This window comes from Galeopterus variegatus, unplaced genomic scaffold, assembly GCF_000696425.1.
Source record: "Galeopterus variegatus unplaced genomic scaffold, G_variegatus-3.0.2 Scaffold3369, whole genome shotgun sequence".
NCBI classification, from domain to species: domain Eukaryota; kingdom Metazoa; phylum Chordata; class Mammalia; order Dermoptera; family Cynocephalidae; genus Galeopterus; species Galeopterus variegatus.
In genome coordinates this window covers 101,813-120,913 of record NW_007729480.1, presented here as the reverse complement: position 1 = coordinate 120,913, position 19,101 = coordinate 101,813, and the positions used below count along the sequence as shown (strand labels likewise).

At 39.7% G+C, this 19,101-nt stretch overlaps 1 protein-coding gene across 1 annotated transcript in view; it reads right to left on the bottom strand.

Moving 5' to 3' along the window:
• Positions 1-19,101, bottom strand: part of ARHGEF26 (Rho guanine nucleotide exchange factor (GEF) 26) — a 126,268-nt gene that overhangs the window by 25,575 nt on the left and 81,592 nt on the right. Inside the window, exon 11 of the mRNA XM_008584772.1 lies at positions 15,106-15,260. Coding sequence (XP_008582994.1) covers positions 15,106-15,260 — 155 coding nt within the window. The remainder of the gene's footprint in view (positions 1-15,105; positions 15,261-19,101) is intronic.

Below are 19,101 nucleotides of genomic sequence, written 5' to 3'. Positions count from 1 at the left end.
TATTGAGACATTTGAGAAAACATCTGGAAAAAAAATTTAATCCTAGTCTTACTCCTTGAACGAGAATATTTCCTTGAATCCAAGCTCTGGGCACACAGAAGTCATGAAAAAGAGGTGGGTGGCAGGACAGGTCTTTCTGCTGGACACAGACCTGTGCGGTCTGCCTTGTGATCGGGGAGCTGCTTCTAAGCACACATGCACCTTAGAAAGAGTTCCCAACTTGTCCCTTATTAGCAAACATCTTAAAATAAACAATATTGAGACATTTGAGAAAACATCTGGAAAAAAAATTTAATCCTAGTCTTACTCCTTGAACCAGAATATTTCCTTGAATCCAAACTCTGGGCACACAGAAGTCATGAAAAAGAGGTGGGTGGCAGGACAGGTCTTTCTGTTGGACACAGACCTGTGCGGTCTGCCTTGTGATCGGGGAGCTGCTTCTAAGCACACATGCACCTTAGAAAGAGTTCCCACCTTATCCCTTATTAGCAAACATCTTAGGTACTTAACAACGCTGAGCAGGAGTGGGAAATAGGCTAACTGACCAAGACAGACCCAGGTGTGTGAACGAGAAGATGGAGATGGGGAAGCAAGGGGAAAGGTCAGACTGCAAAGGCCAGCTTTCCCACGACCCACTGCTGTCAGCCCCAACTGTAAGTCTCACATACCACCTTGCATTGTTCCAGAACTCTCTTGTAGCCCAGATCTGACAGATGGAAACACAAGCAGCACTTCCAATTCTTCCTTTTGTAAGAGTTAAATTAAGTTTAAAAGAAAAGATGCTATCAACATTTATCCAAAACAAAACACAATGATTTTTTGGCATATATCCTCAAGATAGTGACATTTATGTTTTACCTATTCAGTAGCTCCTTCTCAATCGGTTTTGTTTAAAACATCCACACAGCTTCCCCGTCCTGAAAAAACCTTTACTAGAATCTGCGGGTGCCAAGACAAATGTCTCCTGAGGTAGCAGCTGTCTGCATTTTCTCAGACCCCTGTGCTTATATGTCAGTGAAATGGCTCCCTAAGGTCATCGTGCCCCAACACCCCACCAAGTCCAATAATCTGGATTTCACCATTATTTTTCATTGATATCTATACAGAATTTGATGATGTTAAATTCCACATGCTGTATGATTCCACTTATGTGCCATTCTGGAAAAGGCAAAACTACAATGACAGAAAACAAATCAGTGGTTGCCAAGAGGTGGGAGTAGAGAGGGACTGATGGTAAGGGCTTCGAGAGAACTTTTTGGGGTGACAGAAACCTTCTGTATCTTGATCATCGTGGTGTTTATGCTATTATATGCATTTGTCCAAACTCATAGAATTATACACTTTAAAAAGGGGTATATTTTACCATATGTAAATTATACCTCAATAAATCTGACTTAAAAATAAAAAATAAAGAGTTTGATGACACTGAGCAGCTGTGACATCCTGAAACTCTACCTTCTTCTCCTAATGCCTTCCTGTGACATTTCTAAGTTATCTTTCTTCAGGGCTGTTCTCCAAGATTTTTTTCTAGACCCTGTTGCATTAAATCTGAGGGATTCAGTGGTTCTTCCAGAAGTGCTGATACACAGGAGCCCTGGGGTTTATGAGATCAAAGGAAATTCTTCCTACTTTCCTCCGAGACACGTCTCAGAACTCTTTCTCTGCAGATTTCAACTTGTTTCCCTTTTCCTTCTAAAACATGATTCCTAAATCCCCACACTTAATCTTGTGCTTAAGTGGAATAAAAATAATCTAGTCAAACATTGCTGGGATGGAGGACATTGGACTATGCTAAAATGTGTTTCAAGTTAAGGGGTGGAAACACTTTTTTACCTGACCGAGACTGACTTCAACCTGAAAGCTTGATTTTAGAATTATACTAACAAGTTTTTGTGGAATAATATACAAGTACAGTATAGCAGGTAGGAGTACAGACTTGATTTGGAATGTTTGGTAAGGATCCCAGTTCTATCACTCATTCGCTTTGTGAGCTCGAGCAAGTTACTGATCCTCTCTGTGCTTCAGTTTTCTCATCTGTAAAATGGGGGTAACAATTCCAGCCTCACTGGATTGTCGTGAGGATTAAATGAGATAATACATTTATTACCTCATTGTGTGTAAAGCATTTACAATCACACTCGATTTACAGTAAATGCCCAGAAAATGTTAGCTCTTACTTTAAACTTTTTTAACAGAACACCATCCATTTAAATTGCCTGACATTTTGTTAAAAGCCTGATAATTATATGTGCTTTGCAAATGGGCAAGAGGACTAAGCATAATTAGAGCTAAATACCCATGTCAAGAAATTTCATAAGTTGGCAAGCTCTCTGACCAGCAAAACAACGCACAATATTTATCCAGAGACTGATTTCAAACAGCCGTACTTGCTCAGTTCCTCAAAATAATTCTGAAAATTAACAAACATGCCACACACTTCCTGTTCATTGTCAAGAATATAACAAATAGTAGAGATGAGGATCACATTCGTCGGATCTGTTGTGATAAGGATCTGTTGTGATTCACTGCCACCAAGAAAGATGGCCAATGATCCCCAACAGGACCAGAAACCCCCATCCCTGTCACCACAGAATACCAGATTTCACAGCCCAGCACCTCCACAGCTGCCCCTGGGATGCCCTGAACCCATCAACCTTGACAATCTGGGGACAGCCAGCTCCGAGAGGCTGTGATCACTCACTGAAGCTTTCTCCCCGGGATAACCAGAACTCAGCAAGCTCTCAAGAGCATGTAGGCAGCTGCTCAAGTAGGTGGCAAGGTTACAGGCGCAAACCCACACTCCTATTCAGGCTTACCACCGCTGTCTTCCTTCAATGAAAAGGGAAAATACACCCTAATTCACTTTTTTTCAGCCACAATGTTATAGTGTCTCTTAATCAGTTGTAAGGGGTGCTGCAAGGAAATTGCTACTACAAAGTGTACACATGATTCACACCAATTTATAAAAGAATAAAAGCAGATCAACAACTATCCCTCACTCGCTGTCTGAGTGGGCTTGATAACAAGGGAAAAGCATGGAGCTAAAGCATTTACTTCTAAACCGTTCTTATTTCGGAGGCCATAAATTCAGGTCTGGTCCCAGAATGTGCCACAACTGTCAGCTGTGGAGCAATGGCATGAAGGTCATTTGAAACCATTTTTTTAAACAATAAAATATTCTAGAAGTAGAAGGGCAATAATTTGATTTATGGCAGGATCTCTAGAAAGAAGAAACACAATACTAAAATAAAATAACGATAGCACGAGTCAATTACTTAGCAGGGACTATTCACTGCAGTTACAGCTTCATGTACATATCTCATTGAATTCTCACAGAGACTCATTACGAAGATGACATTATTATCCTAGTTTTACAGATGAGAAAGCTGAGGCTCTGAGAGATTAAAAGTAACTTGCCCAAGGTCACATGGCTAGGATTTGATCCCAGTTCTTTTTGACTCCAGGTATCAACATTCTCAGTAGTGGCAGCTTCCAACACTGAATGGTGATGTCAACTCTCTTGATAGACTAGGAGGAAACAATATCTCACAAGGTCAGAGGAATCAGGGTGCATACGACAGTGGGAAGAAAAAAGGAGGAGGAAAAAGAAATGGGGCTGTTGTTTCTCTCCCACCCCATCTCGCCATCTTGAATTTAGAACCCAATGCCACAAGGATCAGAAATAATCCAAGTTTTACGTTCCAGGAATAAGAGATTTGAATCTGAGTCTTACTGCCTTTCCTTTATCCACGATACTCTTAAAGTTAATTTCCCAAGGAAGGGGTTTATTCTGCCGAGGAAGACAGATAACGTCAGGTGACTTCAGCTTTCTATAATGGGAAAGAGCATTCCCTTGGCAAAACTTAAAATGAGACCAAACCAGGTCATGACCCTTTCCAGGTCACAGCTTTAAGCCACTGAGCACCCAAACTACTTGGGAAAATGCAAATTCTAACTTAAGCCCCTGGCCTTATGATAATGACCTGGTAGTATTCCACTACAGAAAATCCTCTTTATAAAACCTGAGGACTTGTAATGTGTCATAGAGCTCAAGTTATGTCAACGTATGAGTACACAGTACTTATGGGACCAGGAATCGGGAAGTGGAAATACACTGTCTTAAATGTCTGCAGGAAGGAAATATAAGAAAGGGAAATGCTTCCCCAGATTCTGCCACTAGATTAGCTAAAGGGTAGAGGAAAGCTTGCAAATACAATTTGGTACTGGTTCTAGTTTTTCTCCTACAACCAGTAAAACTATAAAAAATACTCTCTTAACAAAAACTTGCTTTGGAGAAAGTTTTTCTCAAAACAAAAAAGATATGAGTTTCTAGCTATTTTTGCCAGTGATATTACAGGATAAGGGAAAAGGTGATAATATTCTAGAAAAATGAAATCAAGAAGTAGTGAACACAAAGAAATTGAGCCTCTGGAATCAGAGACTCAGATAAGAATCCTGTCTCTGCTGAGAGACCTTGAGAAACATATTTTGTTTCTTTCTTCCTCAGTGTCTCCATCTGTAAAATGGACATAATACTAGGTAACTATAGTAATTCAATGATATGTTGCATATGCACTCTGAGCCCAATGAACAGCACACTGTATGTGCTCAATAATATAGACTCTCATCATCAGTAGTACTGTTACTACTGATCTAACTACAAAGAATATCTGAAAACACCATGGCTAGATCATTTGGCACAGAGAACTGAGAAGAATACAGAACATTTACTGTGACAGATAAAACCAGACTAGATTCAGCATTCTTTTGTTATTGTGCCCAATGCACAGACCAGGCTCATCCATCACATGCTCTAATGTTCTGAAGGGCACACCTGGACTGTGGGAGCAAACAGTCATGACCAACAAGATACTCACATGAACCACAGTTGGATGATGAACACCAGCCAAGAAAGGAAGTGATTCTAGATCTCCAATTACTTACGTCTCCTTTGAAACTAATGCCCCCACCCCATTTATCCTAAAGGCCAGGTGTCAGTACCTTTGATTTGTGATCAACATGGGTTTGAACTGCATGGGTCCACTTACATGCAGATTTTTTTCAATAAATAAAATGAAAACTTTTTTGGAGATTTCTTTTCTCTAGCTTGTTTTTTCCTCTAGCTTACTTTATTGTAAGAACACAGTATACAATACCTACAACATACAAACTATGTGTTAAATGACTGTTATGTTATCGGTAAAGCTTCTGGTCAACAATAGGCTATCAGTTAAATACGGAAGGAATCAAAGTTATATGTGAATTTTCGACTGTGTGGAGGGTTGGCACCCTTAACCCTCTTGTTGTTCAAGGGTCAGCTGTACTTTTAAATAGCTCTTGCTTTTTCCCAAACTACTCATATGTTAACAGGTGTTCTGTGGAAAAGGGGTTTTCATAGCTGTGGCTGGAACCTGCTATTATCTCGTCAGCCACCATCCTCTCCTGCTTCCTGTCCATCAAGTCCTCACGCCCATCTGCAGGAGATGCACGGCTCTTCCATTCCCCTTTTCATGCAATTGTTTTCCCAGCCTCCCTTACAATGAGAATTCTTGTGACCCAAGAATGAACATGAAGTACAGGAAGTCTTCTGGGAACTGTCTGGGAAAGGTTTCCCTCTGCCAATAAAAAAGAAAATGCACTTGACGAAAGCCCCCTTTGGGCAGTCTCTGTTCCTCACCCTCACCTCTCTCATGTCTTTGAATGAAATCATGATGCTTGGACCTGCAGGAGCCATCTGTAACCATGAAGCTACATGCATGGGGCAAAAAGTGAGCTCAGAGCACAGTGCAGCTGAAGACTAGAGAGGGGCAGGGTCTGAGTGACTGCTGGAACTGCACTGCCCACTCTCAGTCTTCATGTGTTGTGAGAGAAGCACATTTCTTTATTGCTGAACCACTGTTATTTGGGAATTCTGTTACCTGCAGCCAAAAACTTGCCTAAATGATCCAACAGTGAATCTCCCAAAGAGGAACAGAGAATGTAGGGTTTCCCAGACTCACTTGACTTCTTGGTGTGTGTGTATGAGAGGGAGAGAGAGAGAGAGAGAGAAAGAGAGAGAGAATAAAAATGAAATTTCAACATTTTTATTACTTAAACCCTTTCATATGAGTACACTTTTACTTGCAGCCCAAAACATTAGTTGGTACAATAACACAAAATAAAAGCAAGCAACAAATTGCTTCCTCTACAAAGCAGTTTTGTAACTAGTCTGGGATGTTTTTTCAGTTGAGGTTATGTGACATTTATAGATAAGTATATGGGTCAAACTCCAGAGGATGTGAGAAGCCACATGATCACAAAGTTCCAGATTTGCTTTTGCCAAAACTAAATAATTAGAAATGTTTATTTATCTTTTCATGAAGATGGTGCAAAAAGAGAAGAAGGAAGCCCCTGTCCTTTCCAAAGCCTAAGCCAAAGCAAAGGCTTTGGAGGCCACAGAGGCAGTGCTGAACCGTGTCCACAGCCACAGTAAAGAGAAGATCCACCCACACATCACCACCTTCCAGTGGCCTAACACGCTGCAGCTCTAAAAGTAGCCCAAATATTCTCAGAAGAGAGTCCTTAGGAGACGCAAGCTTGACCACTATGCTGTCATCAAGTTCACCCCGAATGCTGAGTGGACCATAAAGAAGAAGGAAGACAACACACACTCGTGTCACTGTGGATGTCAAGGCCAATAAGCACCAGACCAAACACACTGTGACGAAGCTCCACGACACTGTTGCAGCCAAAGCCAACACCCTGATCAGGACTGATGGAGAGAAGATGACATACATACAATTGGCTCCCGACTATGATGCTTGGATGTTGCCAACAAAATCACCCAAACTGAGTCCAGCTGGCTAATTATAAATATACATTTTTTCAGCATAAAAAAAAGTTTATTTAAAAAATGACCCAGCTGCAACCAGGCAAGCTGCTGCCACTGTCCTGGGGCCCCACTAGGGGCCTGAGGCATGGAGCCGGGGGAAGACAAACCGAGCCACAACCAGGTAAAGAGCACACCAGAAAAACCATTTCCATGTGGGTGGCCCACCATAGCCACTGCAGTTGCCATGGCTGCCAGAAAAGGGCTAGTCTCTATAGCAGCAGTGACAGCCACTGTACAGATGGCACATCAGACACTGAACTGCATTGACACAAGGAGAGGCACCAGCAGAGACAAAAAAGAAGAAAAAAAAAGAAGTAGAGGTCCTCTCTTTCCATAAAGCACACTCCAGAGTAATAGAAGAAGTGTCTGTTTATGATAATAAGAGGAAGTGATCACACTTGTCTCATACTGGACAGATCATCTAGGCAACAAACCAACATTGGAATAAGAGAGGGGAGGAAGGGGAAGGGGAGATACTGGATAAGGGGCATAAAGAATAAGTATGATTTATAACAATGAACGTGCTAATAAGAAAATTTTTTTAAAAAATGACCATATAATGGAATAGAACACAAAAATTTCATATCTTTTAAAAATAAAAGAGAATTCAGGGAAATTTTAGCATGAGAGTAGGATGGGAGGGGGGAATCTGCCCACAGAATAATGCATTCATTCAAAATGTTTATATTTAACTGTCTACATGTTTGGTTCACATTCAACAAATATTTTTAAAATGAGCATTACAGGTCAAGGTACTTGGCTATGCACTGGGTATACAAAGGGCAAAAAGACAGACATTAGCACACAATTCACATCAATTGCATGGCAATGGAGGTATATAGTTTACGGCACCACAGAGAAGAATCCACTCTAGAGAGTTGGATAATAACTCCCAGTAGATGTGACAATTAATGTAAGACCTAAAGGATAAAGACTTTTCCTAGAAAAGGTTTGAGGTGGAGTGAGGTTTGAGGTGGGGTGAGGTTGGAGGGGGAAGGAAGGGAGAACATTCCAGGCAGAGAGAAAAACACGTGCCAGGTCTTGGTGGCTAAGAAGGTGGGCAGTTCCAAGAAGGGCAAAAGGGAGCAGGTAGTGTTCAGTGAGGCATTTATGCTAAGTACAAGGTACGACCACGGAAGGACTTTCTGCAAGGGACAAACTGGGTAGGTTTGTCTTTTAAAAAGCACACTCTAGCTGCGGAATATAAAATGGATGGAGGGGCAGCAGCACGAGTCCCGTCAGATGTGTCTTACAGGCAGAGCACAAGGTGGCTGCTGCAAGGGTGGTGGCAATGTCAGAAGAGAGCAGCCAATTTTGTGGGCTGCTTAGGAGACTGGCAACTGACCAGACACGGAGCACAGTGAGGAAAAGGGAAAGTCAAGGCAATCTTTGAGGGTTACCAGGGAGCAGCTAGGTGGGTGGAGGTGACTTTCACTAATGAGGGAATAAACCCTGGGGAACGAAGAGGTTTTGGACATGAAGGCAACCTACGAGGCCCTCAAATAGAGGTGTTCAAGTCACAGGATCATGATGACATTTGGAAATCCACAAAAAATGGCATAAATTAATGTTTAAAAATGTGTTCCAAAACTAGCTTAAGACATTATGGCACATTTCTTAATTATGTGATTAAGTGAGGAAATGATTAGCTGACGGAGTGTAATGGGTTGAGCTGTGTCCTTCAAAAAAGCATAATGAAGTTCTAACCCGCCAGCACCTTGAACATGGTCTTATTTGGATAAAAAGTCTTTGCAGATGTAATCAAGAGAAGGTCATACTGGAATAGAGTGGGCCCTAAATCCAATAACTGATGTTCTTATAAAAAGAGGGAGATTTAGAGACACACAGATACAGGAGAGAAGGTAGCCAGATAAAAACACTGGCAGAGACTGGAGTTACACTGCCACAAGCCAAGGAATGCCAGGAGCCAGCAGGAGTTGGAAGAGTTGAGGAAGGACTCTTTCTCAGAGCCTTCTGAGGGAGCCCGACCTGCCAACACACTAATTTTAAACTTCTGGCCTCCAGAACTGTGAGATGACAAATTCCTACTGTTGTAAGCCACCCACTTTATGGTACTTTGATACAGCAGCTGTAGAAAACTAATACAAGGAAGGAAACTCTGTTTTTAGCTTCAGAAAAAATTGGGAAGGAAGACCTAAGCCAGACATAAGGCACTGAATGAGAATAACAGTTAAGAGAATGACAGTTAACCACCTTACAAAATAAGTCTTTTGGGAATTTGAACCTATTTAGGTCTTGTATCCACTTTTGCATTTCTAAACTAAGGACAATAGTACTCTCAACCTGTATGGTTGTACATGTCGGTGCAGTCTGTAATTAGGAAATTTTAATAAGTTATTATTAGGCACAAACTCATTAACTTATAAGTACAATTGTTGGGGATTGGATGTCCCCACAAAGCTCACTGAGACTTAATTCCACTATGATAGTGCTAAGAGGGTAGGAAATCCTATCATGGTAATTGAAAGGTGGGGTCTTGAAGAGGTAATTAGATTGGGAAGACCATGCCCTAGTGAATGGATTAATTCATTAATGATTTAATGGTGGTCATGGATGTGGTCCTGATGGCTTTAGAAGGAAAGCAAGTGAGTGAGGAGGTTAATTTCTCTCTTGCTTCTGCCATTTCACCATGTGACACCTTGCGTTACTGTGAAGAGTCACCACCAAGGCCCGCACCAGAAGTGTTCCCTGGACTGTGGACTTTCCAGCCTCCAATTCTGTAAGCAATAAATTTCATCTTCTTACAAGTTACCCAGTTTCAGGTGTTTCTGTTATAAGCACAGAAATGGACTAATACACAACTGGACAATCTATTACTTTTGTAGTACAATATTACTATTATTGCTGCTTCATGTCTGATAGACTTACACATCTTTACTACTCTGAAGGCAAAGCTGGTTTACAATCCCCCATCACTCTCTAGTACAGTGGTTCTCAATTGTGGGCGATTTTGCCTCCCGGGGAAATTAGGCAATGTCTAAAGACATTTTTGGTTGTCACAACTTGGGGCAGGTGCTAGTAGCAAACAGTGGGTAGAGACCAGGGATGCTACTAAAACTCCGACATCGCACATCACAGACCCCCACAACAAAGCCCAAAATATCAGTCATGCTGAGGTCAAGAAGTCTGCTCTAGTAGTACCCGAGTAACTTCTGGTCACCAAACAATTCACTTTCTCATCCAGAGTACTCAAACTAATCCTGTATCCTTTTGAAATCTGGTAGAACAGACTATTAATAGAGTGGCTCACAAGCAGCCCAAAGCTAATAAAAATTTTATTTTATTTTATTTTATTTTGGTGGCTGGCCAGTATGGTATAATGGAAATTTTAAACTTTCTTTTAATATTCCAAAAAAGTGGGAATTCCTGTCTTCGAAGACAGCCCTGTGGCCACTAACCAAGCCGAGCTCTGCAAGCACTAGCAGTAACACATGCACTGCAAAGCTGAGGGGCCACATACCCCAGCAATTTATGGAAAGTGCTTAGCATAAACCATCTGCCAGTCTGGATCAGGGGAGGAAAAGTAACTGTCCTCCCAAGCAGCCTCTCCCACTAGCTGGGAAGTCTCCCTGATGCTGAAAATCACTGGAGACCCAGCAGCTAAGCTCCTTGACTGAACCCTGGAATTATAATTAGGCAGTGGGTGGTTGGATCAGTCCTGAAGAGCCAGCGCAGGTAATTATCCTTTATCTCTACCTGGTAGCCAAGATTAAATTATTGCCTTGCTCAAAACTGCTGTATCTCCCTTGCTGCTGCCTCTGGCATGCAAAGTATTTGCAGTTGCCTCCTTGAAGCTATCATGTAAATAAGGCTGTGCATTCTGTACATTTTTAACCTGGCTTGTTTGTCAAGCTTCTGTGGACTGCTTGTCACCCTCACCACATATCGAGGTCATAAACAAGTTGGGACTCCAATGCGATTCCCTAAATTAAGAGCACCCTAGAAATATGATGAACTAATTGATAAGGCAAGAAAACCTCAGTTTTGGTAAAAGCAAAGTTTGATACTAAGGTTGCCCTCTGCACTGGAGCTGTATATCCTGCTCTTTCTTTTATTAATAATACAAGTTCAAATATACCTGAACAAAAAAATATAGAACAGCTAGAAGAGCAACATTAAATATAATGGCAAAACTACCTGTGGAGGGCAAAGCACACTGCTAAGTAGGAATAGCATGTACCTTAATTCTAACTTTCAAAAGTATTTATTGAGTAGTTCTGTGCAAGTTCAAGAATAAAAGTAGCACTGTACTGGTTTAAATACCCTTAATGTTTTCATCAAGTCACCAAAGTCATCATAATCAAAACTACATTTATACCTAAAATTGGCTTTGTACTGTCAATGTACTGTATATTTTGTCATTTAAATCAAAAGTTTAGTTAAGGCTTTTGATCCATTGAGACAGAACAAATATTTCAACAGCTGGAAGATATCAAAAGTCGAGAGTTCTGGCATTTGAAGAGACATATATAATCACTATCCCCTAAAAACAAAACATCCTGAAGAAAGCCAAGGAAACATGCTGTCTCATTGGAAACCAGCAAAACATAAAAATACAGAAATTATAATCTCTCTCCAATCTTTATTTATAAAATTTACTTAGCTATTAGAACTATTGATACTACCCCAGGTAAGAAAGATAATTTCTCCTTGGAGATACAGAAATACCATTTTCCTGAGTATGAAAAGTAATTATCAGCATTTTTCTGTATTTATCATAGTCATATTATGGCTTTTCAGTGTAGACCACACAAAATTTTTGCTTCAGCTAGACAGCCAAGCAGCTGACACAACTCATAATATGGTCTGATTAAAAGGAGCAAAAAGAAAAGCTCAATCTCTGTTCCAATTTAGTTCGAATTTTCAAGCTACAATGTCAGCAACTCAGAAGTTGCACTGAAGTGAAAATTTCATGATAGATTTGTACATTTATTTTGTATTTTCATAGGGTCTGTTTCTATGATTCTCTCCACCTTGCCTGAATTTCACCCATGAACTATGCCCACTCCTGTCATCTACCATCAGTTCAGCCCACCCTGCCTTCATATGTGGAAATAACACACCACAGATTTGTTTTTACCCTAAGTTCTCATTCTAGAAAAGATGAAGTATTTACGTAGGACCAGCAGGAAAATATTTTACTACCTTACATGTACTAGGTACATTTAATAAAGAGTGTTCCCTAGAGAAAGGCAGAGCTGACAGTGTGTGTGTGTGTGTGTGTGTGTGTGTGTGTGTGTGTGTGTGTGTGTGTGTGTGTTAAGAGTGGGAATGGTTTGAGAGAAGAAATACTGTAACGAAAAGGCTTCTACAGTATTCTCTGTGGATATCTCTCTAGAGCTGGACATGAATACACAACCAGAATACACGACCAGCAGTCTGAAGTAAGAACAACAAACAGTCTGTCAATCAACTGATTTACTTTCTTCCCGTCAGAAGGGAGTATGGCTAACACCTCATACTTTTAGATGGGGGAGCTTTTTAGACTAACAATCATTTAGAGCAGTGGGTTTTAAATTAAATTGCAAGGAGCACTGGAGTTGGTCCCCAGCCTGTTCTCAACCAGACTAATTTTAATCTGTTTTACACAAAGGTTCTATGGCAGAAGAATTCTGGAAAACACTGAATGGGAATAATAAGAGTACTGCCTCCCCAGGGATATCATGAGAACTGAATGATATAAATGTGTAAAATGCTTAGGACAATGGCTTGCATGTGGTAAAAGCTCAATAGAAGTTGGCTAGAATTATGATGCTGATAATGATCCAAGTCTTAACTGTACAGATAATTTTTTTTAAAAGCACAGATGTAGTGTTTTTATACTCCAACAACAAACTAGAAGAAAAAGAAATCAAGAAAGCAAGCCCATTTACAATAGTTGCCAAAAAAATAAAATACCTAGGAATAAATCTAACCAAGGAAGAGAAAGATCTCTATAATAACTATAAATCACTGCTGAAAAAAATTATAAAGAGGACACCAAAAGATGGAAAGATGTTCCTTGCTCATGGATTGGAAGAATCAATGTAGTGAAAAAACCATCTACAGATTTACTGTGATCCCCATCAAAATACCAATGATATTCTTCACAGAAATAGAAAAAACAATCCTAACATTCATATGGAACAACAAAAGACCCCAAATAGCCAAAGCAATCCTGAGCAAAAAAAAAAGCAAAGTTGGAGCATTACACTTCCTGACTTCAAACTACATTACAAATCTATAGTAACCAAAACAGCATGGTACTAGTGTAAAACACACATATATGGACCAATAGAAAAGAATAGAGAACCCAGAAATCAACCCACGTATTTATAGCCAACTGATCTTTGACAAGGGCATCAAGAGCATACAATGCAGAAAGTACAGCCTCTTCAATAAATGGTGCTGGGAAAACCAGATGTCCATGTGTAGAAGAATGAAACTTGATCTGTACCTCTCACCATATACCAAAATCAACTCACAATGGATTAAAGACATCCAGAATATACAAAGAGCTCAAACAAACTTTACAGCAAAAAAAGCCAGATAATCAAATTTAAAAAAGAGACAAAGGAGCTAAATAGACATTTCTCAAAGGAAGACATACAAATGACCAACAAGTACATTAAAATATTTTCAACATCACTAATCATCAGGGAAATGCAAATCAAAACCACTTTGAGATATCACCTCACCCCAGTTAGTCTGGCCATTATAAAAAATACAGAAAACAAATGCTGGTGAGGACATGGAGAAACAGGAACCCTTCTGCACTGTTGGTAGGACTGTAAATTAGTGCAGCCATTATGGAAAACAGTATGGAGGTCCCTCAAACAACTACAGATAGAACTGCCATATGATCCAGCAATCTCACTGCGGGGTATATACCCAGAGGATTGGAAATAATCATGTAAAAGGGGTACCTGCACTCTCATGTTTATCCCAGCTCTATTTACAATAGCCAAGACATGGAACCAACCTAAATGTCCATCGATGGATGACTGGATAAGGAAAATGTGGTATATATACACAATGAAATACTACTGTCATAAAAAAGAATGAAATTCTGCTATTTGCAGAAACACTGATGAATGTGGAGAAAATTATTCCAAGTGAAACAATCCAGGTACAGAAAGACAAATACCGCATGTCCCCACTCATAAGTGGGAGCCGAATCCATAAATAAACAAATAAACAATAAGGAGAGACAGGGAGAGAGAAAGAAGGAAACAATACATTGAACTTTTAGAAGGAGACAAAAGAACTGTGGTTATTAGAGGTGGAAAAGGGGAAGGAAGAGGGGAGAGGTAGAGGGATTAATGAGAAACTGGGTAAGGGACACAAAGAATGATTACATACTGTAATGATGAATAAGCTAACTGTTCTGATCTGACATCACATATCGTACAAAACTATTGAAAGTCAACTTTGTACACCCCACATATACGTATAATAAATTACCTTTTTAAAAAAAGTTGAGAACCAAAAAAAAAAAGAAATCGGAACAAATTAAATAAAGCTAATCAATTAGGAATGGTCAAATGACAAAAAAGCATCCATATTAATGAATTCTACATGGTCATTTAAAAATGAAAATATATCCATAATTAAAAACAATTTTATAGTACAATTCAACCTTTAAGACATATTATCTACCTATATCTATACAAATGTATATGTCCATAAAAAGCAGTTCGGTGAGGGGGGAAAAAAGCAACTGTTAGAATAAAATACTCCCATTTGCAACAACATGGATGAGCCTGGAGAAACTTATGTTGAGTGAAATAAGCGAAGCACAGATACTGCATGTGCTCACTCATATGTGGAAGCTAAGAGAGAAAGAAGGAAGGAAAGAAAGATCACGGTAGTGCGTTAAACTTGCAGAGGGAAAGAACATTCTATGGGCTACAAAGTGAGTTGGGCGGGAAGGGAGGAAGGAGAGGGAGGCTGGGGATAATTGGGTGGTGAACACAGGGTACAAATGCAATTTGTGGTAATGGGTATGCTGCCAGTATGAATCTGGCCGACACATCATGGGCACAAGGGGTGACACTCAGCTTTGTATCTCATGAATATTCACAACCAATAAAAAAAAAGCAACTATGATTTAATGTATAGAAACTGTACATCTAACATTTCAAGCTTTTAAAGGATCATCACCCTAACAGGAACTTGAATTACAGAACTTTAAACCTGGGATGTCCAGCCAACAACAGCAGACAGAGGCTTACCTCTTCTTCTTGGTGACAATGAGCACGTCATTAAAAAGGAAGAAGTAGACTTGCTGTTTGGACATCCTTCTTGAGAAGAGCACCGTGTCCTCCACGTAGGCTGTCAACTCTCCTCTTTTCACCAACCACCGGGAAGAAGAGACTAAAGGAAAAGGCTACAAAAAACAGAAAAACTCAGTGCCCAAAGCCAAATTAAAGTCCTTTTAAGATTACTAAAAGTTAAATATAAAACTTACACTAAAACAAATGATATGTATTATGAAATGCATCATTATTTTATAGCCATATAATAATGAAATGTAACTAGAGAAGCACAGTGCATTCTCCAACAGAAAATAAATAACAATTTATTTTCCAACATAAAATACTATTGACTTACCAATCAATACGAAACTAAAGCTCAATGAGAAAATGTTATTGGTTCAATAAAAAATTATGACCCTTGGGCCGGCCTGGTGGCGCACTGGATAAGTGCGCCGCTTGGGAAGCGCGGCGGTGTTCCCGCCCGAGGGTTCGGATCCCACATACAGACCGGTTCCCGCTCACTGGCTGAGCGAGGTGCGGGAGCAACACCGAGGGTTGCGATCCCGTTGCCGGTCCCCGGTCCGGTACGGGGGCAACACTGAGGGTTGTGATCCGTTGCCGGACACGGAAAAAGACAAAAGACAAAAAAAAAAAATTATTACCCTTCTATTAACACTCAACTGAAAAAGAGTCATTTAAAGCCTAGTAATGAAATCTATCAGTATCAAATGCAGTTACATGAAATATCTCAAATCTGAATTTAAACATATAGTAAAAAAATAGATAACTTTAGTTAACAAGGGACCAGTATTAAAGTTTGCATTCACTTTATGAACGAGAAAGGCTTTTTCAAGAGAAAAAAAACCCCACAAACTTATATTTTGCCTATAGATTATCTACTTAGTTAAGTTCTTAAACTTATAGTAGTTTTTCTTATGGAAGTGCATCCCTGAAAGCATCATGCCATTTTCCACAGGCATGGTGGCGTGTTGAAAAGGGAACAGAATTTGCCACAATTTAAGCAGTTAGACTTTTCATTCAGGAAGTGTGGCTATCAAGAGGACAGGCCAGTGATGGTAACCAGAAGAGACACAATGTCAAGGGACAATTTTTAGTGAATAGTCTCCAGTATATTCTGTAGGTTGCAGAAAGGGAGCCAAGAAGGAAAGAATACTAACGAGAGGGTAAAAATCAAAGGAATAAGGTCTTAGAGGTAACAGCAAGGTGTTGAAGGCAGGAGAGCTCATCCTCTGACATGGAAAGAAAGGAAGTGATTGTAGAGAAAAGCTGGTCACCAAACTAAGAAGATCAAAGACCAGAAGTTAGTTTGTGCCTCAAATCCAGTGTATTTTTCCACTAGATCATACCTTCCTCTAAGAGTTGCCTTTACAAAGTTGGGAAGGATCTTTTTTTGTGACCTTACAAATAAGCACATGGAGCAGGTGAGGGTTCTCTGGCCACTCCACGAACCATATATTAAGTTTGATTGAGTGGGATGGCAGGGTATTGGTGGTAGAAGGTTTTGCTTGTTGGTGTTTGGGGGCTTTGCTGACAAGTAGAGTCTAAGACCTAACAGATGAAATGAAGAATTGTAAGATGTTAAAGAGTCTTTGTGCTATAGCAGACAGTCCTGCACTTCCTCAAAAAGTTAAACACAATTGCCAAATGACCCAGCAATTCTGTTCCTAGATATATACCCAAGAGAGCTGAAAAGAGATACTCAAACAAAAATTGGTACACTAATCTTCATGACAGCATTATTCATAAGTAGCCAATAAAAGGGAAAGTAACCCTAATGTTCATCAACTTATGAACTGATAAAATATGGTGTATCCATACAATGAAGCCATGAAGAGGAATGGTACATGCTGCAACATGGATGAACCTTGAAAACACAATGCTAGGTGAAAGAAACCAGACTCAGAGGTCACGTAGTTTATAATCTCATTTACATGAAATGTGCGATAGGCAAATCCGTAAAGTTAGAAAGCACGTTAGTGGTTGGCAGCCACTCCCTGTTCCTCCTCCTCTTCCAAGTGCCTGGCAACCACTAACGTGCTTTCTAACTTTACGGATTTGCCTATCGCACATTTCATGTAAATGAGATTATAAACTACGTGACCTCTGAGTCTGGTTTCTTTCACCTAGCATTGTGTTTTCAAGGTTCATCCATGTTGCAGCATGTACCATTCCTCTTCATGGCTTCATTGTATGGATACACCATATTTTATCAGTTCATAAGTTGATGAACATTAGGGGTACTTTCCCTTTTATTGGCTACTTATGAATAATGCTGTCATGAAGATTAGTGTACCAATTTTTGTTTGAGTATCTCTTTTCAGCTCTCTTGGGTATATATCTAGGAACAGAATTGCTGGGTCATTTGGCAATTGTGTTTAACTTTTTGAGGAAGTGCAGGACTGTCTGCTATAGCACAAAGACTCTTTAACATCTTACAATTCTTCATTTCATCTGTTAGGTCTTAGACTCTACTTGTCAGCAAAGCCCCCAAACACCAACAAGCAAAACCTTCTACCACCAATACCCTGCCATCCCACTCAATCAAACTTAATATATGGTTCGTGGAGTGGCCAGAGAACCCTCACCTGCTCCATGTGCTTATTTGTAAGGTCACAAAAAAAGATCCTTCCCAACTTTGTAAAGGCAACTCTTAGAGGAAGGTATGATCTAGTGGAAAAATACACTGGATTTGAGGCACAAACTAACTTCTGGTCTTTGATCTTCTTAGTTTGGTGACCAGCTTTTCTCTACAATCACTTCCTTTCTTTCCATGTCAGAGGATGAGCTCTCCTGCCTTCAACACCTTGCTGTTACCTCTACGACCTTATTCCTTTGATTTTTACCCTCTCGTTAGTATTCTTTTCTTCTTGGCTCCCTTTCTGCAACCTACAGAATATACTGGAGACTATTCACTAAAAATTGTCCCTTGACATTGTGTCTCCTCTGGTTACCATCACTGGCCTGTCCTCTTGATAGCCACACTTCCTGAATGAAAAGTCTAACNACCAGTATTAAAGTTTGCATTCACTTTATGAACGAGAAAGGCTTTTTCAAGAGAAAAAAAAAACCCACAAACTTATATTTTGCCTATAGATTATCTACTTAGTTAAGTTCTTAAGCTTATAGTAGTTTTTCTTATGGAAGTGCATCCCTGAAAGCATCATGCCATTTTCTTCCAAAATAATCTATCATAATCTCATAGAAAATGCTGTATCGAAGGAATTACATACTGTTTTTTCTTTATTCAGTCTTTTATAAGCCAACTGGAAAACTCTCAAAACCACAGAATTCTTACCCTTGAGAGCTCTTTCTGTTTTTAAAAGTTACCAGAAATGTTTACTGCCAAAGATCTGATTCAAAAGACTATACGCATAAAATAAGCAAAAGTTTTTGGACACACAAAACATAAATGCAGTAATGTGGTAGAACCAAATGTCATCCTTTTCAGAGAACCATGATTAAAAATAGCTAAAGGAAACTGAGGATATTAAGGAGGCAATGAGTAGACTAAGAAAGGATTGAATATTTTAAAAAAACTTTATGAAGGGCTTTTATAAGAAGGCTGCTCATCAGTAATATACTATTTTCCTGAAAGTTTAAAAAGGAAGATGTGAGATTATGGCTAACCCCAAGCTTTTTCAAAACTTACTATTAAGAGAGTTCACAGAGTTTCCAGCCCCCCAAATCTATAATCAGACAATTATCCAACAGGGACAACTGAGACACTGAAGATCAACAGACAGAAAGATTGCTTAGATAACTCTGCAGGACCAACCAGCACACAAGAGGTCACCACAAAGACTGTCAGTTTAGGTCCTGCCAAAGGGCTGTAATTGAGAGTAACCTCCCAGAACAAACCAACGGTAGTATGACGGTTAAGTTACAGTGCACATGCTGCTCTGACTGTTCTTAGTTTAGGAGATGGGGAAAGAAATTTTTTAAAATTATTTT